This window comes from Hyperolius riggenbachi, chromosome 3 (assembly GCF_040937935.1).
Source record: "Hyperolius riggenbachi isolate aHypRig1 chromosome 3, aHypRig1.pri, whole genome shotgun sequence".
Lineage (NCBI taxonomy): Eukaryota > Metazoa > Chordata > Amphibia > Anura > Hyperoliidae > Hyperolius > Hyperolius riggenbachi.
This window is the reverse complement of record NC_090648.1, coordinates 346621066-346643559: the sequence shown is the minus strand read 5'-3', so window position 1 is coordinate 346643559 and position 22494 is coordinate 346621066. Positions and strand designations below refer to the sequence as shown.

General features: G+C 44.0%; 1 protein-coding gene across 1 annotated transcript in view; it reads right to left on the bottom strand.

Annotated features, from left to right (window-relative positions):
- Positions 1-22494, bottom strand: part of CDHR2 (cadherin related family member 2) — a 126420-nt gene that overhangs the window by 71197 nt on the left and 32729 nt on the right. Inside the window, exons 7-11 of the mRNA XM_068272817.1 lie at positions 18914-19003; positions 16770-16913; positions 12668-12811; positions 9642-9717; positions 9440-9558 (exon numbers count right to left, since the gene is read on the bottom strand). Of these exons, the coding sequence (XP_068128918.1) occupies positions 9440-9558; positions 9642-9717; positions 12668-12811; positions 16770-16913; positions 18914-19003 (573 nt within the window). The remainder of the gene's footprint in view (positions 1-9439; positions 9559-9641; positions 9718-12667; positions 12812-16769; positions 16914-18913; positions 19004-22494) is intronic.

Sequence of the window (22494 nt, the reverse complement as noted above, 5' to 3'; positions counted from 1 at the left end):
TCTTCTCCAACAGTCTCTCTGAACATAGGACCCATGTGAGGTTCGTTTTGAACAGACTAAGGCAGAATCTATTGTATGCTAAGTTAGAAAAATGTATCTTCGAGGTAACATCTGTCGCTTTCCTGGGGTACATAATCTCTACTACTGGCCTGTCCATGGATCCGGCCAAGGTCTCCGCTGTGTTAGAATGGCCTCAGCCGGTAGGCTTGAAATCGCTTCAGCGGTTTCTTGGCTTTGCCAACTATTATAGGAGGTTCATAAAGGGGTACTCTACGGTGATTTCTCCACTTACCAGTCTCACCAAGAAGGGTGCAGATACCACTCACTGGTCTCCCGAGGCGTTACAGGCTTTTGCCACCCTGAAGGGCTTATTTTGTTCTGCACCCATCCTCAGGCATGTGGATACGTCTTTTCCTTTTATTGTTGAGGTGGATACCTCAGAGGTCGGGGTGGGGGCTGTGCTGTCTCAGCGATCTGGCTTGCAGGGTAGATTGCACCCGTGTGCCTACTTCTCCCGTAGATTCTCCCCTGCGGAAAGGAACTACGATATTGGCAACAGAGAGCTCTTAGCCATTAAGTTAGCCTTCGAGGAATGGCGACACTGGCTAGAGGGAGCGGAGCATACGGTCACGGTTTACACTGACCATAAAAATCTAGAATACATCGAGGGAGCTAAGAGGTTGAGCCCTCGCCAGGCTCGTTGGTCATTGTTTTTTTCTCGATTCTCTTTCATTATTACGTATACACCGGGTAGCAAGAACACTAAGGCGGATGCCTTGTCCAGGTGCTTTGAGTCAGAGACAGCACAGCCCTCCATTCCAGAGACTATTGTTCCCCAGAGGTTGGTACTGGCCGCAACAGAGACTTGGGAGGATTGGAAGGGGACTTTAATTCCCTTCCAACAAGACATCCCAGAAGGAAAACCCGCAGGGGTGCTGTTCATTCCGCTACCGTTCCGTCTCCAGGTTCTAGAGATGTTCCATACGCATAAAAATGCTGGGCATCCTGGAGCATCTAGAACACAGGATCTGGTAGCTAGATGTGCTTGGTGGCCTTCCTTGGCAGCTGATTGCAAGGAATTCGTGAGGGAATGTGCGGTTTGTGCTAAGAGTAAACCCTCCCGGCTGGCACCTGTGGGTACCTTGCAGCCTTTACCCACCCCGAGTGAGCCATGGACCCATTTGTCCATGGATTTTGTAGGTGAACTTCCCAAGTCAGAAGGCATGTCGGTCATTTGGGTGGTAGTCGACCGCTTCAGTAAAATGGCCCATTTCGTGCCCTTGAAAGGACTCCCCTCGGCCCAGGAATTGGCTGACCTGTTTATCACACATGTGTTCCGGCTGCACGGCATTCCGGAAAACATAGTGTCGGATCGGGGAGTCCAGTTCATTTCTAAATTCTGGAGGGCATTCTGCCAACAAATGGGCATGAAGTTGTCATTTTCATCGGGCTACCACCCACAGACCAATGGGCAAACGGAGAGAATCAACCAGTCTTTGGAGCAATTCTTGAGGTGCTATGTTGCAGAAACACAGAACGACTGGGTCAAATTTCTGCCTTTCGCGGAGTTCGCACAAAACAATTTAAAAAGCTCCTCCACCGGATTCTCTCCATTCCAGGTGGTGTCTGGAAGATTGCCCAAGTTCTCACCATTGCCAGTGGCCTCCTCTCCGTTTCCAGCTTTGGAAGCCTGGCAGAGATCTTTTAAAGATATTTGGCGCACGGTGAGAGATAATTTACGAAAAGCTTTTGTTAATCAAAAGGTTCAAGCTGATAAGAGACGTTCAGTAGAGTGGAGCTTCCAACCTGGAGACTTGGTTTGGGTGTCTACACGTCATTTGGCTCTGAAACAACCTTCTGACAAACTTGGTCCCAGGTTCGTGGGCCCATTCCCTGTGACTAGGAAGATCAACGATGTCACATATACCGTTGATCTTCCCACCAGCATGCGGGGAGTGAGGTCTTTCCATGTATCACTTCTCAAACCCGCAGTCCAGCTGGGTCCCACTCCTCCTCCTCCTGTCTTAGTCAATGCCCAACCCGAGTATGAGGTGGAAAGAATCATAGATTCACGTACTGTACAAAACTCGGTGCAGTATCTCGTACATTGGAAGGGGTACGGCATTGAGGAGAGGCAATGGGTACCTGGGAACCGCATGCATGCGGATGAGTTAGTGAGGGAATTTCATACGGTACATCCAGAAAAGCCTGGAAGGAGTTGTCCGGAGTCCACTCCTCGGGGGGGGGGTACTGTAAGGAGACGCGGAAATGCCGCCGTCTCTCAAGGTGAGGCGGCTGTTTCCGCGTCCAGCATGGCGTCACAACGCGGAAAAAACGCTGCATGCCGCATAGGCAGTGCGGCGGAATCCGCATCAGAGGCGGCCCCCGCACTAGATACATTGCATGACAGTACTGGTGTGGCTGGGACTGATAGTCCACCAAGATTCAGACTTACACGCGCGCGAGCAGAGAGGCAGAGTTTAAATAGCAGTTAGAAGGGTGTCGGCTGACCAACTGGGTCAGCTGACAAATTCCACTGCTCTCATTGGACCAGCAATTAGGGAGGTCCTGGAAAGGTCCTAGAGTATATATACTGCTGGTTGTTCACTTGCTCTTTGTCTGGCGTGCGATCACATATGTGGGAGCACCCAGATCCGTAGTCAGATCCTTAAGTGTGCCGGGACCAGCTGGAGCTGTAATCCTACACTTAGCTAGATTATTGATAGCTAAAGTACTAGTTTGATTGTGATTTTCTGTTATGACTTTTGCCTGCCTCGACTATCCTCCTGAACTCTGACCTTGTACCTCGATATTTCTGATACTCTGTTGCCGAACCTCGGCTCGTTCCTAGACTCTGTTTCTGCCTCCTGATTTTGTACCCCGATATATCTGATACCCCGTTGCTGAACCCTGCCTGTACTTTGACTCCGCCTTTGCCTACTGTATTTGTACTTTATCTGTCCGTGTGTGTACGACCTGGCTTGTCTGACCTCGAGAACCGACCTCACGATTGGAGGCGGTTCCCAGTCCTGTTAGTGACACTTCTTCCTGAGTGTCACTCTCGGACTTTCCTTCCTACTGTCAGTCTGACTCCTCCCGTCTTGGAGAGCTCAGGTCTGCGGAAGGAATCCGTGCAGTTCTCCTTGCTGCACTGAGGCCTAGGCCTCCTAGTGTTACTGTTACACCAAAACACTACACTCTACTCAGGCGAACAGAGGTTAGTTTGTATATCGGATTATCGGTGAGACTGCAGATCACTTATAATCTGGTATATATCTGTATTTCCGGCGATACTGCAGATCACCGGTAATCAGATACTCTCTGCGCCCACCGATCGTTACAATGGGATATACATACTACAATATTGATTGAGAATACGTTTAAAAGCTTGCCATTTCCCTTCAGTGTCATCCCCTTGTAGTACATTATCCCAGTTCACCAAACTTAGTGCCTGCCTAATTTGATTGAACTTTGCTTTTCTAAAATTCATAGTTTTAGTGGTCCCGCTGCCCAAACGTTATCATGTTGTGATCACTATTTCCCAAATGTTCTTGAACCTGCACATTTGATACATTATCTGGTCTATTAGAAATGATCAGATCCAGTAACGCATTCCCCCTAGTTGGTTACGTTACCATTTGGTGACCTGGAGACTGTTGTGTGAGTGTCCTAAAAATGTCCATGAACTGCTAACCCACTGTACCTCTGCCCCACCCCCTTCCATTTCAACCTGCTTTGGCAATGCCTGTATGAATCTTGGTCATGCCAATAAAGCTATCTTTGATTTGATTTATGTCTGCCTTGCTTCTCTCCTTAATCCGATGACGATGCTTGCACATCATTTTTGTCCATCAGTGCCTGGGGAAATAGCTCCTCTGACCAATCCAATTCATTTAGAGGGGCTGCTGTGGGGTGGAAGTGATGTTGCAGTTGACCACAGCAGAAGGGGATGAGGAGGAGGGTGCAGGAACATTGGCAGCAGACGAGGTAGAAGAGGTGGAATGCTGAGTGAGCCAGTCAATCACCTCTTCTTTATTTTGGGAATTAATAGTCACAATTTTTATATATAAAAAAAATCTTTTAGGGGGAGGGGGCACATGGAAATCATACAGTGATATACATGCACATGTAGAACACACAGGATAGTCACAAAGATGTTGAAATGACACAATAACAGTACGTTGATCACACAGCAGGCAGTGACTAGCAAAAGGGTATTCTCACAGATGTCTGTGAAAATATATTTTTTTTGAGGGGGGGGGCATACTGATATCATAGATAACACAGTACAGTCGGTCACATGGATGTTGCTGTGACGCTGTGTGTGGGTAACACAGCACGCGGGTGTCACAAATGTCAGGCACTAAACAACTTTTGCTCAGTGATGGTGGGCTGTAACGGTGATGCAGCCACATATACAGTAGTATGGTCACAAGTGGCTTTTTTTCTCTTTATGTGTTAGGAGAACTCACATTCATATAATAATGAATCTAATTACAGGGTGGCATATGCTCCACTTCCCTATTACTGAGCTAGTGTAGAAATTGTACAATGATCATTTTGATATGAACATAACTCACAACCTTGCACACTATTGTTAAAGAATTTGCTCTGCTGGCTTAAAAATTTATATCTCAGTTTGATCCTGATCTAAGGAAACCCCAAGCAAATCAAATTGGATATTTTTTGAAGTAAGCTGCTCGTGAATGAATTGTATAGTCATGTGAAACATCTGGTTTTAGAAATCCATAACTTAACCTCTTGAGGACCACAGTGCTAAACCCCCCCTAAAGACCAGGCCATTTTTAGTAAAATGGGCCACTGCAGCTTTAAGGCCAAGCTGCAGGGCCACACAACACACTGCACCAGTGATTCCTGCCCCCCCTTTGCTCCCCACCAACAGAGCTTTCTATTGGTGGGGTCTAAACGCCCCCCAGTTGTTTTTAGTTCTGAAAACGTGGGCGGTGATTCATCATTAGCTGAGGAACTGAATTATTACTTTGCACGGTTTGAAATGGATTCATATGAGACAGCTAGACCCCATTCAGATATCAATAACCGTGCCCCTTATGTATTGGGGGAGCATGATGTAAGACGCACGTTGCGAGCCATCAACCCACGAAAGGCAGCTGGACCAAATGGTGTCTCAGGACGTGTTTTAAAAGAATGTGCAGACCAACTAGCTGGGGTCTTCACTAGGATTTTTAATCAGTCCTTGTCTCAATCAATTGTACCAACTTGTTTAAAATCCTCTATTATAGTTCCTCTGGCCAAAAATCAGACCATCAATAGTCTAAATGACTACAGGCCAGTCGCATTGACACCTGTGATTATGGGATCCATCTGAAAATGGCGCCTGAGAATAATGGCGCACGGTGTTGCCGCTAATCCGTTTGTCGCTTATCGCTATTTAGCGTTAAAGCCTTTTCGTTATTTAGCGTTAACACACAGAACCCTCTCTGTACCTACCTATCCCTAACCCCAACCCCCCCCCTGGTGGTGCCTAACCCTAACCACCCCCCTGGTGGTGCCTAACCCTAACCACCCCCCTGGTGGTGCCTAACCCTAACCACACCCCTGGTGTTGCCTAACCCTAACCACCCCCCTGGTGGTGCTTAACCCTAAGACTCCAATGGTGGTGCCTAACCCTAAGACCCCCCTGGTGGTGCCTAACCCAAAGACCCCCCCCTGGTGGTGCCTAACCCTAACCACCCCCCTGGAGGTGCCTAACCCTAAGCACCCCCCTGGTGGTGCCTAACCCTAAGACCCCCCTGGTGGTTCCTAACCCTAACCACCCCCCTGGAGGTGCCTAAACCTATCCACCCCCCTGGAGGTGCCTAACCTTGACAGTGTTACATTACATCTAATCACCGTTTTGCAGTTAAATAACTTCTGCAGTTTGACTTATATAGGTTAGTTATTGATAAATAACGTTACTGGCGCAATAACGTCTGCTGTTTGGCATATGAACGGCGCTATTGATAAATAACGTTACTGTGTGCCGTTTTTCTTCTTTTTTCCCTGTGCGCCATTATTATACAGTACTAACGATAAATAGCGATAAGCGTATCTTTTTAATGCGGCGCCATTTTTATGCATAGGCGCTGTGCGCCATTATTCACTGATCTGGTGATTATGAAGTGTTTTGAGAAGCTCATCAACTATATCATCTCTTTTATTCCTCCCATGTTCCATCAACATCAAGTTTGCCTATAGATCAAAAAGATCTACAGTGGATGCGGTGGCTACTGTCCTCCATGTTGTACTGCCCCATTTAGAGCAGCGAGGGAGTTATGCACGATTGCTTTTTATTAATTTTAGTTCTGCTTTTAACACTATTATACCCCATCCATAGACTGGTGACCAAATTGTCAGACATAGGGCTTCCATATTCAACTTGCCTCTGGATTAAGAACTTTTTGAGCGATCGTCCTCAGAGGGTTAGAGTGGGTACAAATGTTTCCTCATCTATCAGTCTCAGCACTGGCTCTCCTCAGGGCTGTGTGCTGAGCCCCCTGTTCTATACGCTCTACACTCATGATTGTGTTCCTGCCCACCATAGTAACACCATCGTTAAGTTTGCTGATGACACTACAGTGGTGGGGCTTATTTCAGGGGGGGATGAGTCTGCCTACAGGGATGAGGTAGAAAGGCTGGAAATGTGGTGTAGAGACAATAATCTGCTCCTAAATATAGCTAAAACCAAGGAGCTTATAGTGGATTTTAGGAAGAAGGCAAATTACATTCAGCCACTTATTATAAATGGAAATATTGTAGAGAGGGTCACAGACTTTCGGTTTTTACGAGTTACTATTAAAGAGGACCTGACTTTGGGGTCACATATTGCTGAAGTAGTGAAAAAGGCACAGGAGAGGCTATATTTTTTAAGGGTGCTTAGGAATAATAATATTCCTGAGAAATTGTTGGTGTCTTTTTACCGCAGTGTCTCTGTGCGTGGTTTTCAAGCTGCACAGTAGCACAGAAAAAGCAGCTTCATAAGGGTAATTAAGGTTGCCCAGAGGATAATTGACTGTCCTCTTCTTCCATTAGAAGAATTATATACTTCTTATTTCAGGAATATTAAGAACATTTTTAGTGACGCCTCACATCCAGTACATGTGCTATTTGAATATCTTCCTTCTGGAAAACGTTTTAGACTTATAAAAACTAAGACAAATAGATTAAAGAACAGTTTTTATCCTTCAGCCATTTCTATGTTAAATGCTGCTAAGTGGCCATTTTGAAAAAGGGTGTGTGCAATGCAATGTATGTAGGAATGGAATGTTGTTATGCTGTTTTTGCTTTTGCTGGAAAATTGCACTTTAGAATTTCGTTGTACAATTTTGGTTGTTACAATGACAATAAAGATTTTCTATTTTTATTCTATTCTATTTTCTTATTGTAAATATTTATAGTCTTTTTTTTTTAAATAAATAAACATTTTTGCTTTCTCTTTCACCACCCTCCCTCCCCCAGCCAGCCTATCACAGCGATTGGCTGTGATAGGACTTCAGCCTATCACTGCCGATCGCTCTTTTGTGCCCCAGATCGCAGCACTGTACTTAGTCAAAAGACGGCAGTTTCGCAATCTAACAGTCTCCCAAGCGGCGATCGCCGCTGGGAGACTGAAGGTGGGGCAGAGCTCCTCCCCCCAAGCAGGAGATGCCTACGTGCGATCCCCTGCAGTAGCCAGCCCTAGGACTTGACGGCAATTGGCGGTAGGTGGTCATTGGGCTGCCGCCGCGGCCACGCCCATTTGCATGGGGTGGTCGGTAGGTAGTTAAAGTGTAACTGTCAGGCATAAAATCAAATAAATTCTTTCTGATCTGATAAACAAGTAATAAGGATACGAACCAGGCAATCCAAAAGTTAAAAATCACTCTTACTTTTCTACTCCATAAAACATCATTGCGCAGTTTCCCTGGCTCTTATTTGGTACATCTGCCGCACAAAGGAAGTTGCAGAGCATGCTGGGCTTTCTTTATTTCTTCTTTACTTTCCCCTCAGAAATAACTAATGCACCCTGATTGGCTAAAGCCTCTTTCCCTCCCGTTTTTCCCTCCCACACCTCTGTTCCTCTCTGATTGGCCAATATTTCTCATGCTGAGACAATGCACTTTCTATTGCAAAGCTGGGTGGGAGTGTCTGAAGACTGGGAGGAGGGCGGGCAATGATACACAGTCAGAGCAAGGAAGGAAATTATCTCAGGATCAGCTTCAAGATAGACACAGTCAAAATAGAAAATGCTAAGCAGGATTTTCCCTTTTTTTACTATAGGAAAATCACTAAAATCCAAATATGGACAGTGCAATACATATGTTAAGTAAGTAGAGCAGGTATTTATCTATTTAGATATGCATTTTTTTTCTGAGATAGTATGACTGACAGCTCCTCTTTAATCCTCAATCATATATGCAAAAAGTATGATAAAACGCTTTGCGCCATTTACTGTAGCCACAGGCAATGTATTAACCTGATGATGTGAGCTTTATTATTGCAAAACCCATCATATGGCTGTGCTCAATAAACTATTTTTGGTCATATCAAATGTTTACATTAATGAGGAGAGCCAACACTTGCCTCTTTAGTTTTTCATTATATTATACATTTTTCGGTGCTTCCTTTTCCTCTTTTCCAGTGGCGTAGTAATAGGGGATGCAGAGGCTGCGACTGCACCGGGCCTTCTGGACCAGAGCGACCCATTAAGGGCCCTCCTTCATCTATCTTATTAGCTTTTCATTGGTGCTATGTTGGTAATGAACACCTCTATATGTGCACCGAATAATGCTAATCCTTAAAGAAAACCTGAACTGAAAATTAAAAGTTAAAATAAGCATACACAAGTCATACTTACCTTCCATGTAGTCTACTCCTCAGTGTCTTTCTCCTGTCCTGCGTCCTGTTTGTACACTGTGATCAAGGGGATTTTCCGTCCTCCATTTTGAAAATGGACATTACCCGTAACAGCTTTCTGGTCAGCACACAGTTAAACTGTAACATCGCTCACTTGAGCCATAGGGAAACGTGGACATTACCTGGTATATCAGTTTTCCTCTCAGCTATAACTGACAGCAACTGATATTTTACTGACAGCAACTGATATATTTCAGATCTGACAAAATATTGTCAGAACTGTAAGGGATTATTCTCAGAAGAAAATGGTGAGCTTCTGAGAGGAACTGATGGCAAGGTAACTATGCAATGTTCATTTGAAGTTACCTCATGCGTTTATTTTTAATATTTTTACTCAGTACAGGTTCTCTTTAACAAACTGTTTCTTTACTCTAAATACACCTCTCTGACACTGCAGCTGTCCTTGGTAGGTTTGGGGTCTCCAAATCAATAGAGTGTTTGGGGCCCCATGTAAAGCTCTCAATTGGGCCCTAAGCTCCTTAGTTACGCCACTGGTCTTTTCCATTATGCTGAAGCCAATACTTACAATCACAGTCAGTACAACTTGTTCATCACGGTCCACTAAGTCCTCCCGATCTATGTCTCCACTTACAATGACCATTCCAGATAAGTACGATATGTTAAAGAGGCCTGGCACTGTGGCATCTGTGCACAAAACAAATTAGGTTATAAATGATATATCCAGCTTGCTTGCTCAATGAAATGTCCCAGGGAGCTGGCATACTTACTTTCAATGTAGTAGTGGATGTCAGCATTAATTCCTCTGTCTGGATCAGTGGCAGAAACCTTTAATACTGCTTCATTCTGTACAAAACAGCCGAAACATATGTAGGAAGACAGTTAAACAGAATGTACAGTACTACAGGTTACAGTACAATTATTGTATATATACACAACTGTATGCACAAATTACATTTTTGCTACAAGCAATGGGATAATACTCTCAAATAAGCATAGCACTGCTGTATGCCACGGTTCATCTGGTGAAATACAGCATGCAGAATTCTAAGGCTACTTTCACATCAGGACGTTGCGTTTGATGCGACGTTAAGGTCGCACAACGTGCCCCCAACGCAACGTATTGTGCACTATAACTTGGACATTATAGTGCATTCTTTAGCCCTGCATTTGGTGCACCGTTTTTGTCGCACAGTGATGGAACGAAAACAGTGCATGCGTTACATTAAAAAAAAAAAACATTACTGAGCATGTGCAACAAAACTAACGCAGCAGATTCATTGCTAAACGCACAGCATGCAGCCCTTAGAGTAATCCTTTATGAAACAAACATAAACAAACTGTTGCACTGGGTGATTTGGCTCTGTTTCTATGACGTTTTTATACACTTGCTTTTATATGACATCTGCACGCATTGCATTCGTTGTGCCCATAGATTTGGAGCATTTTATATATATTTATATATTTTTGTCGGTAGATACTGGTAAGAATCGTCAATGCATTTTAGATGCAGTTCAGATGCATAAAAACCTTCCAAAACACCGAACTTAGAATGGACCATACCTTTTAATTAAAAAATCCTGAAAAAAAAAAATGACTGTAGCACTCTTCTCACAACAACCAATATCAGTCCTAAACTCCTGCGATACTTCTGTCAGCAGTCCTGAAACTGTTGGTCCGTCTTACTCAAATGCAGTCTAAAAGGTCTGAGATGGAAGTGAGTTTTTATTTGTGCCTGCCATGAACCCGTTTTTTTCTGAAACTATGGCTATCATTCATAAAAGTGTGGTCGGTAATGAAAATCAGTGCGGGAAAAAAAACACAGCTTTTGGTATTTTACACTTCTGTGTGGTCATTCATAAAAAAGTGTACAGGTGCGATAGCAGTGCGGAGATTTCCCGAACTAGGCAGGCAGTAGGCAGGCGGTAGGCTGGCGGAAACACAGGAAGCTGCCGAGTTGATACATTTCTCCGTGTTCCGCTCTACTGCAGCTGCCTGGGAGGTCTGTGTCTCCATTAACTTAACATGGTTATCGCCACATCCAAGGGAGCGGTATTTCCCATCCTCATACCGCTTGCGTTAATCTTTATGAATTAAGATTTTGTTACATTTGTTACGATAATCACCGCACAAGGCGGTGATTTATCGCTCTGCTCGGGAATGTCAGCTTTTCATGCGGAAACAGCCTTTATGAATACACATTTTGCTATGTGCTCTGTAAAGTCGGCTGTTTTCAGCATTTCCGCATGTGGGAATGCTTTATGAATGATAGCCTATATCTCTGAATTTTCTGCCCCTCTTCAGCTATCACCAGTGGTATGAATTAAGCTACTAACAAGGAGAAAACTTGCCATCAGCTAATTGCACCTCTGTTCATCTGAACATTCAGGTCTCATTCATAATTTTCATGATTTAGACTCTTGAAGGTGTTGAAGTGGAAATTTAAAGTTGTTGTCAGCAAAAACTTAAAGAGACTCTGAAGAGAGAATAATTCTTGCTTCAGAGCTCATAGTTAGCAGGGGCATGTGTGCCCCTGCTAAACCGCCGCTATCGCCCTGCTAAACGGGGGTCCCTTCACCCCCAAACCCCCACTGCAACACTTGGTCGCAGACTTGGTCGCTCCTGGAGGCAGGGCTAACGGCTGCAGCCCTGCCTCCAGTCGCGTCTATCAGCGGCGCATCGCCGCCTCTCCCCCACCCCTCTCAGTGAAGGAAGACTGAGAGGGGCGGGGGAGAGGCGGAGATACGCGCTGACAGACGCGCGTGGGGCAGGGCTGCGGCGGTTAGCCCTGCCCCAACCAGGAAGCGCTCCCCCGCTGCACCGAGGGGATTTGGGGGTGAAGGGACCCCTGCTATCTATGAGGTCTGAAGCGAGATTTATTCTCGCTTCAGACTCTCTTTAAAGGGACACTTAAGCCAGGAATAAAAAAATCAGTTTTACTTGCCTGGGGCTTCTATCAGCCCCCTCCAGCTGTTCCGTGCCCTCGCAGTCACTCACGCAGCCTCCGGTCCCCCGCCGCCAGCTAGTTTCGTTTTTGCTGACAGGGAGTCAGCGGGCTTTCTGCTCCTGTGCAGGCCTGACCACGCGTATCCTTGTTGTTGTTCCCCTCCTCAATAGTGTCCTGCACAGACGCAGGACGCTATTGTGGATGGGAACACAAAGAAAAATATGTGTGGCCAGGCCTGTCAGCGAAAAACGAAACTAGCTGGCGGCGGGGGAGCGGAGGCTCCATGAGTGACTGTGAGGGCACGGGATGGCTGCAGGGGGCTGGTAGAAGCGCCAGGAAAGTAAAACTGATTTTTTTATTCCTGGCTTAAGTGTCCCTTTAAGCTGAATACTCACCTGACCACCCAGGAAGATGGCTCACAGTGACGACCCTTAACGACGAACATTTCCCGATCCATCTCCCTGCTGGTGGGTACATATGATGTCATGCAGCGGCACACGACGAGCACGAACGGGAAGTCAAGCGATCCCGGTACTTTTGTGTAGTCGTTGGAGATCTTAATGATCCTATCTGCCATGATGGTTGTTATCGATGCGTGTCGCCAAATGTCGTTCACGTAATCACACGCCTGTACCCATGATGCTAGATCGTGGAAACGATCTCTCATCGTCACTCAAAAGATCGCCGGTCATCAGAAAAATTGCGTAGTGGGTACAGGCCTTTAGCCTCTATGGTATCTTCTGAGGAAAGCATTCTTTGGAGGAGATTTTCACTGATCCTTTCCTTTTTATTTACAGTCCAAGACATTTTCAATAGTAGTAAGTTTTGGGTGGGTTGCCCAATGCCTACCAAAACAGTATGTTCATAAACAGATGCAACATAAGGAGCTCCAATAAACTGAGGGTCGAGATCTGGCATATCCACAACATCGATGTTTACATAAGCTGTGTTGTTTTGGATGATAAATTCACCATGAAGTTCCCCACCACGGTCCTATAAGAATGAAAATGAATGGTCATGTGTTGGTTACTTACAAGTACTGTGACTAAAGCACAACTTACTTCAAATGTGCAACTTGCTCTACATTATGCTTTTGGGGGAGTGCGTGTTGAAGCAGGTTATCATGAACTGGACCTGATTTAATTTTGCCACAGTAAGAAACATACAGTATTAATAAAAAAAAAATGTGTGTGTGTGGGGAAGGGGGAGGGGGGGAGCAGCTGTAGCTGGGCACACCTGTGACCCACGATGCCATATCACAGATCTATTACCCATTCACCAGCTATCACTAAAGCAGGCAGATGGACTTGCTGCAGTCAAGATCAGGGAGTGACACTGGAGACCCAGAGAGGAGTCTTCTGCCAGGTGAGTATATTATTTTTCTTTTTAGGTGCCAGCACAGACTCCAAGGCTATTAGAGGGCACTAGCTGCGGTGGAGGGGGGGGACATTAAAGGGGAACCATGCCTCATATTTAATGGGGAAAACACCTAGGGCTTGATTCACAAAGCGGTGCTAACTGTTAGCACGCCTGTGAAAACCCCCTTAGCACGTCTAAGCAAGCTTTTCGTGCATAAAACTTTACGCGCGCAAAACTTTATGCGCGTAAAACTTTACGCGCGTACTGCACAGAGCGCAGGGCGCTCCGCGCGAAGTGCCCATTAAAGCCTATGGGACTTAGCGCACGTAAAACTTTGTGCGCGTAAAACTTTGCGCACGCAAAGTTAGCGCGCGATCTGATTGAGAAATCCGGTGCTAACCTACTTAGCACCCTGGTTAGCGCGTCTAAAGACTTTAGACGTGCTAAGTAGGTTAGCACCGCTTTGTGAATCAAGCCCCTAATATGTTTTCTGTATGGTGGGAAATGCCTTATATGTTTATATATGTATTTTTGGGGAAACCGCTGCCAATAATGTGTATTTTTGGTGAAACACTGCCGCATTATGTTTATTTTCTAAGGAAACACTGCGCATTATGTGTATTTTGTGGGGAAATGCTGCGCATTATATGTATTTTGTGGGTAATCACTGCTGCATTATGCATATTTTGGAGGAAATGCTTCTCATTATGTGTATGTAGTTGAGAAACACTGTGCGGTATATGTATTTTGTGGGGAATCACCATGCAGTATCTGCATTTAGTGTGTAAACACTGCACATTATGTGTATTTAGTGGGTAAACGTTGTGCAGTAAGTATATTTTGTGCGGAAGCGATGTGCCTTATGCATATTTTGTGGGGAAACACTACCCTAGTATGTGTATTTAGTGGGGAAACACTGCCCTAGTATGTGTATTTAGTGGGGAAACTCTGCCGCATTATGTGTATTTTAGAGGACACACTGCTGCATTATGTGTATTTCGTGGGGAAACGCTGCTGCATTATCGGTATTTTGTGTAGAAACACTGCCGCAATATGGAGGAAATGCTGCTGCATTATGTGTATTTTGGAAGAAACACTGCCACATTATGTGTATGTTGGGGTAAACTGCCCCATTATGCATATTTGGGGAGAAAACTGCCACATTATGTGTATTTTGTGGCTAAATTCTTTCAAATTATTTGTATTTTGGGAAAAGGTGTTGCCCTAATGCCGCTAACTATGTGTATTTCTGGGTCAATTAATACTGCTTATGCTGGGGCACAACGGTCTACTTAAACTGGGGAGAGGCTGCTAATAATGGGACACACTTGTGCACTTAAACTAGGATGGGGCTGCTAATACTGGGGCACACCTGGCTACCTAAATCGGGGAGGGGGCTGCCTTATACTAAGAGCACAGCTGCCTACCTATACTGAGGGATAAAGCTCATAGGCAACCTGAAATGGGGCCAAACTAAGACTAGGGGCTTATTTGGCTTCCAGGATGGAGGAGAGTGCATTAGCTACATTCACCCCCCCCCCCCCCCCCCATCAAGTAGAAAGATTACTATGTGGCCCATGAGTCAAAAAGTTTGCCTGGATGGTGTGGCCAGCTGGCAATGGAGTAAGATGCGCCTCTTCTCAGCTCCCAGTGCGATCCTCTCCAGCCGGTCTTATTGATCCTGCCTGTGGTGCCAGCGTTTTTGTGCCATGCAGAGGGGAGAAGATCCCAGCAGCTCCATGGCAACTTCAGGTGCACCTCAGTCCCATACAATGACATGCTGCGGGCGGGAGGAAATCCGAGGCCTGCATCAGCAGAAATTGAGCATGAAGTACGCCATACTTTATCCTGCTAAACTTAAAGTAACAAAAAGTTTGCCCACCCCTGTTATAGACAGTGGGAAGCTGCATCAGAATGTTGAAATGGATTGGATTCAAGATTCCTAAGGTATGGAAGAAAAAGTGAGAACAGAGCATTGGTCATTCTTCAATCCATAAGAAGAAAAGAAGAGTGTGGATAAACAAAAGATGAACTTTTGTAGTTAATGTAGATTATAATGCTGGACAACATTATTGGTATAGATAATGTACATGATGCTGGTTGACATCAGTGGACATAAGTTTTGTTTGTTTGTTGTTTTTTTTATTTTCAGCATTTTATTTTTATTCTTTATTTTATTTTTATTCTAAAGCCCTGTAATTAAGTATGAGGGATTTTATTAGACCCTGGCCTGTACTCCTTACCCCAGGCGGGAGTGGAAATCTACTCATTCCCTTATCAAGGGGATGACCTGAAAGCACTATAATTCCCACCATTCTATTACCCCCACACCATCTTTTCCTGAGGACACAGGATTGTCTGTCAACTTTGTGACAAGGGTGCTTTGTGAATAGGGGAGAATGTCTTGCCCCCATGGCTAAGTACCCCAACACTGAAGGCAGTATGGATTGGTCATGAATCAAAGGCGAAGGACCAAAAACCTGCTATAACGTTTCAGTTCCACCCAATCTGCATGGCTGGATAAGAGGTTAATAATAACCTGAAGCTGGGTGCTAAATGAGCAGTTTTCCATTATTACACATTATGCAAGCACTTGCGCACAGCTAGGAAAAAATGTTTGCCAGACAGGTGCACTCCAATTGCAATCTCTAGCTCTTTATTTGGTGCAGATGGCCTGCTGAAGACTATAACTGTTGAATCCCTGGTGATGAGTAGGGAAATTTGTACATGCATACATCAATTCCTATTCATTTCAATGGAATCAGTTGGAACTACTGATCTACAGAAAACCACGGGTCCAGGGTTTTTATTTTACACTTCACAGTTGTACAGTAGGTTGGGCAAGAAGCAAATGCAATCAAACCCAGTGATCTCATTTGCCAGTCTATGCAAAAACAAAAAAAGACATTTTGGATTCCTGTGACTTTAGTTAATCAACTCTTACGGTCCTCATATACGGTACACTTTTTTCCTTTGTCTGTTGATCAGAGAAATTTGATCAATTAGTCCTTTGGTCAAATAGTTTTAAAAATTATTTTTGAGGTACCGTACACAAACGTTTGATTATTTCGATAATCTGAGAAAAGTGATTGAATATGAAGAAAAAGTTGGTTTATAATAATAATAGTATTTGCTTTATTTTCCAATTTGTCTGATCAAATTTTTATCGGAAAAAAACGGAATAATTGTTCCATTTTTCTTGATCTAAAAAAACATATTATTTTCTATTTTCACGCTATTCGATCATTTTGGTTGAATAAACGGGAAAATCGAATGTTTTAATTGTACCATGAATGTGCACCATCAGAAGTTCCTGCTGAGTGGCTACTATAAACAACAACAAAGATAGCTTAGAATTGAAACAATACAATACAATGCCATAACAATCCGCAATTATTATTATTATTATGCATTTGTATATTACTAACACATTTTCTTCCATGGAATACATTAAACAATTCATGTTATAAACTGTACCTTAGGGGAATCCACAAACTAAAGTCCCTACCATGGCTTGCTATAGTAAAGATCAACAATGACAACAATACAACAATTTAGCATGTAGTGATAGAGAGCTTTCCTTAATTCTTACCATTGCTTTTATTTTTAGCTGGTAAAAAGTACTCAGGGTGTTGTAGTTCAAAGTGCCATTAAGTACAATATTACCAAACGTAGGACTTGACTGATTGTGTTGTTCAATGTAGAATAGACTGGGATCTGCATTTGCTGGTATGACCTAAACAAACAAGGCAGAAATATTTAGTGAACCAAAACACTAATCAATTGTTCATATGATGGTATGTAACCAAGATGAGAACTAGCACTGGTCAAAAACTATACCACAAAACACAACAGACTACCAGTATATGCTATTCAATCACCAATAAGATTTATTAAAAATTCAAAGTGAAAAGATACATACGAGTTATTTATATGAATATATGTCCACTTGAGGGGATAATATAACCCCATAAGGCCAATCAGTCCACACAATGCCTCAAAACAAGGCTCAATGCGACAGCCACACATATCATTGAAAATGAACTCATAAGTAGTAATAAGTCATAATATTAATGTGTCATACATGTCCATTACTTATGAGGCAGGAGCCAAATGGTCCAATGTGGACAGTGCCTCTTACCTGCCCCACAGCCAAAGGACCATAGTATCAAGGATGTCCATTATCCACAGGGCAGGAACCAGGCACAATAAATGTTTTAAACCAAAATTGGTATAGTGTGAACCGTGCCTCTGACCTACCCCACAGACAAGGGAAAATCTAACAGTCCCTCCCCCGCAATCACAACAACCATGTCATAATACATATTGAACTTAAGGGGTCGTCACCCCAAAAAAGAGGGTATAGGATTGCACAAAAAAAGTTCAAAGGAAAACGGTCTCTTCCATATAATGCTGTATAAGGGTCTCCAAATAGCAGAACAGATTGTTCAAAATCTCACGGGTTCTTAATGGGAGTGTAGTGACTTTACCACTTCCAGGCACCTGGGGTACACCAGCATGTTGTATTGTCAGCGCACTCCCGGGCCCAACTAACCGCCAGTGGTTTTACTATTGCATTGGAAATGTCGGAGTTTATCTTTTGAGCCATCTATCTGCCCAAAAAATTCATGATATATTCCCAGCATAAGAGATTCAGTCTACTTTGATTTTATTTTCCTAATAATGTGCACAACCAAGTGATAAAAATCTATATGGCTAGGTTCACGGTGGTGCGGTGCAGCATATTGGCTGCTAACGTGGCTTGCCGCACTGCAATGCACCACCTATGCGACGTTTACAATACGATTGGTGAATTGCGGTATGATGGAATGTGGCAAAAGGGTGACATTCAGAGTGCATGTGGTGCACTACGCACTATGATATCTCAGCACACTGCATGCAGTGTGATACGCAGCACGGTGGCGTAGTGGTTAGCGCTTGCATCGCTGGTTCCCCGGTTCGAATCCCAGCCAAGTCAACATCTGCAAGGAGTTTGTATGCTCTCCCCGTGTATGTGTGGGTTTCCTCCGGGCACTCCGGTTTCCTCCCACATTCCAAAAACATGCAGATAAGTTAATTGGCTTCCCCCTAAATTGGCCCTAGACTATGATAAATGCACTACATGAAACATACGTAGACATAGGACTATGGTAGGGATTAGATTGTGAGCTCCTCTGAGGGACAGTTAGTGGCAAAACTATATTCTCTGTACAGCGCTGTGTAAGATGTCAGCACTATATAAATACTAAATAATAATACGCAAAAATTTGCATGTTAACAGTAACTGTGGAGCATTCTTTTCATTGAATGTATGCTTCACTGTATGCAACGCAATGCACAGATTACTGCAGCACTGATTTCTCGCTCCTTTGCATTGCTTTCCTGCTATTACAGGAAATGCAACACCCACTGTGAACAAAGCCTGACTCTCATCTGTGACTTGGCAAACTATAGTGAGGATTGCTGGAGGGTGATGAACCACGCAGTAGAGTTTTTTTGTGGATGGGGTTGAGTGGATTTATCCATACATAATTCTGTAGCATGGCTCCATGGTGAGACATGAGCACCCTGGGGATGCCCCATGTCTCCGAGTCTGCATATAGTTAGATGGGACGTCTTCCAATATCTTTATAATGAAGTGTGACACCAATTTAATTCCATCTACATATGTACTATGTATAATTATTCAGATAAGTAAAATGAATGACCCTTCAAAAAGCTGTTTTCAGCATTTACCTCTAGAATTTCAAATGAAACTGGAAGTTTTCCGAGATCATCTATATCTTGTGCTTCAACTACGAAGATTACAGTTCCCGGTACTGTGGTCTGTGTGAGGGAAAAGAAAGAATTGATACTTCTTTACACCGTATTGCTTCAAATGTTATAAGTCTTGAATACGGTAAAAAAGCAATATACAGAGTGATGCAACCTACAGCAACCAACTGCAAACAAGAAGATTTTACAATCACAATTTACTAAGTTGTGTACGAAATGTCTCACTCTAGAACACTTTTGGCCTGATTAGCAAGGTCAAGGGATTGCAATTTGTGATACTTTAACTTTTTGGGACCACGATATGATTTTTTTTTTCATTTGTCCATGTTCATCAAAGCTGTTTAGAATGACCCCCACCACTGCTATAAATATTCTCCTCCTTCTTTTTAAAGAGACTCTGTAACAAAAATTTCAGCCTTATTTCTTCTATCCTATAAGTTCCTACACCTGTTCTAATGTGGTCTGGCTTGCTGCAGCCTTTTCTAGTTGCACTGTCTCTGTAATAAATCTAATCTTCTTTCCTTTGTCAAGCCTTGTTGAGGCAGAGAGGAATGCACCGCTCTGCTGTGATAGGGAGAAGTTATACACACCTCCTCCACGCCCCCGGCAGGCTCTGTGTGTGTGCTGTGTGTATGAGTCAGACAAGGTCTCTGCTCACAGACAGTGTCTGCAGGCTCAGGAGCTGTGACCTTGTGAACAGCTGTGAGTGCAGAAAGATCAGTTCAGAGCTCAGACAAACAGCTAAGGCAACAAGTGGTGTAACATTCCAGCAATCAAATCACGTTTGAGAGGAGCCTCTGCAAACAGGCAACTGCTCTGATGATGTATTTCCTGTTTGGCGGCCATCTTCATTGTTTACAAAAACAATGAATAAAACAGTGATTTTATTACCAAGAAAGCAGCGGGGAGCAGCGAAAATGTCACAGAGGGGGCTAGGAGAAGACAACAAACAGGCTGGTACGTTTATTTATGTAAGATTTTCACAGTACAGATTCTCTTTAAGTAACAACAAACTCCTCATCCCACAAAGAACTGTGACAGATTGAGCAAATGTAATACCCCCAATCTCACATTGAATATCAACAGAGATGGTGTGGGAGTCACCCATTTAAAAAAAAACACCACTGGAGATCATGCTGCTATAACAATGAGACTGCTTGCTGCCTTAAATAGACTCAGAGCTGAGTCATACTGCTGTTTTTTACTTAGCGGGGCTTCCTCCAGCCCGATAAGCATAGATGTGTCCCTTACCGTCCTCCCGCAGTCATCCGTTCAGTCGCAATCAACCCCCGGTGCGCGGCTCAGTCGGACTCAGTCTGACTGAGTGACGTCAGCCGGGGACTTCTGTGCTTGCGCAGAAGGTATGCGCTTGCGCAGAAGGTATGCGCTTGCGCAGAAGGCCCCCTCTGACGTCACTGAGCCGCTTACTGGAGAAGATTGCAGCTTAACAGAGACACTAAGGAAGACGGCGAGGGGCACATCCATGCTCATGGGGCTGGAGGAAGCCCTGGGTAAGTAAAAAAAATGGCAGTATGACTCAGCTCTGAGTCTCTTTAAGACCCCCAGGGACAGGGACAGTTCTAGACTTTTTGGAGCCTGAGGCAAACTTCTGAGGATGTGCCCCCACCCCCCAATTTGGAATGATCGCACAGCACCCGACAATTTACTCTGCTTCATTTAATGTTCTCGCATGACATGCTGTAGCTCAACACAATAGCACACTGGCTGGCTGTGAGTCTGTGACAAACAATCTGCTCACCCTCAGCCTCACCATTCCTCTTCAGGAAGGTGCACACAGTACAAAAATGCTGCCCCTGAAATCTCTGCGCCTGATGCAAATGTTTGACCTTGCTTCATTAGAGAACTGGCCTGCCCAGGGACTAGGCCGGATGACATCACTGCAGAACTTTCAACAGGAATTCTAATAAGTATTGGGTTTTGTGATTTAATGGCAAACAAATTACAGTTCCATTTCAACTTGCAGCTGGCTATGATTTATTAAAATTGTCATAGTGTTATTACTTGACCTTTCATGTCATGTATTTCGTTTTATCATATGTTATTTCCCCTGTACTGCAGTTGACAGCTCAATAAAAACCTTTTGTTAAAGAGGAACTTCAGCCTAAACAAACATACTGTCATTAAAGTGAATGGGAACCGCATTTTTAAAAAAATGAAGCAAATACTTACCTAAGGAGAGGGAAGGCTCTGGGTTGTATAGAGCCTTCCGTCTCCTCTCTCGGTGCTCTCTATCCTGTGCCATGCTCCCCCCCCCCCCCCCCATTTCAATCCCCCGCCGAAAGGGTATTTGGAAGTCTTCGGGAGCCGTGTCCTCCCAAAGACGTGCAGCTCCATACTGCACAGGCGTGAGCGTGCAAGAGAGCGTGCTTGCGCAGGCGCAGTACAGGGCCGCCCTTCTTCAGGAGCACTCGGGCTCCCTGAAGACTTCTGAAGCCTCCTTCGGCCGGGTAAAGCAGTATTTGACTAATTAAGTCAAATACTGCTACCGGGCGAGCCAGCACCGGAACGACAGGACCAGGAGAGGAGCCAGAAGGCTCTATAGGACCCAGAGCCTTCCCTCTCCTTGGGTAAGTATCTGTCTCATTTTTTTAAATGCGGTTCCCATTCATTAAGTTATATTAGTTATGTTAATTAAAATAGATAGGTAATATAATCTCTGTTTTAAAAGAACTCGGGCAGTTTTCTTTGATGGGCGGAGCTTAGCTAAATATGCAGCTAAAAATGATGCTTTGGTAAAAAAACCAAAGTTCTGATGCTGTGAAACTGTTAAAGAAACATCAAGCCTTTTCAGTTCTGCTGAGTAGATTTTTAGTCTGGAGGTTCACTTTGAAGTGAACCTCCGGACTAAAAATCTACTCAGCAGAACTGAAAAGGCTTGGTGTTTCTTTAACAGTTCCACAGCATCAGAACTTTGTTTTTCTTACCAAAGCATCATTTTTAACTGCATTTTTAGCTAAGCTCCACCCATCAAAGAAAACTGCTCGGGCTTTTTTTCCCTAATGCTGTTCAAAGCATGATGGGATTTCTTATGTTGTTATTCACGTTGCCTAGCAACTGGGAGGGGTGATCAGCACACAGGACAGTTGGAACTGTATCTCATGCTCCCTGTCACCTCCTTTCAACCAAAAAGATGGCTGCCCTCATGAAACCAAACATTTGCCTGTTCATTTAAAACAGGGTGGGTAAGAGATTATATTACCTATCTATTTTAATTAACATAACGAATGTAACTTAATGACAGTATGCTTGTTTAGGCTGAAGTTCCTCTTTAATGAAAAAAAAAATTGTCATAAGTTGGCATTGCAAATAAATTTGCTATACTGGGGTAACTATGCTACCTATCCTGGGGCAAATAAACTCACTATACTGGGGTAACTATGCTATTCGGTTCAGTTGGAAGAACTAGGTTCAGAAATCGAGGATAAGAGGTTGGTTTTAGACCAAGAAAAGGAGGCCCCTTTATTCGACAAGTTTAATGAACAGGTGAAGAAGGAGGTAGAGAAGTACAATGTATATTTAAA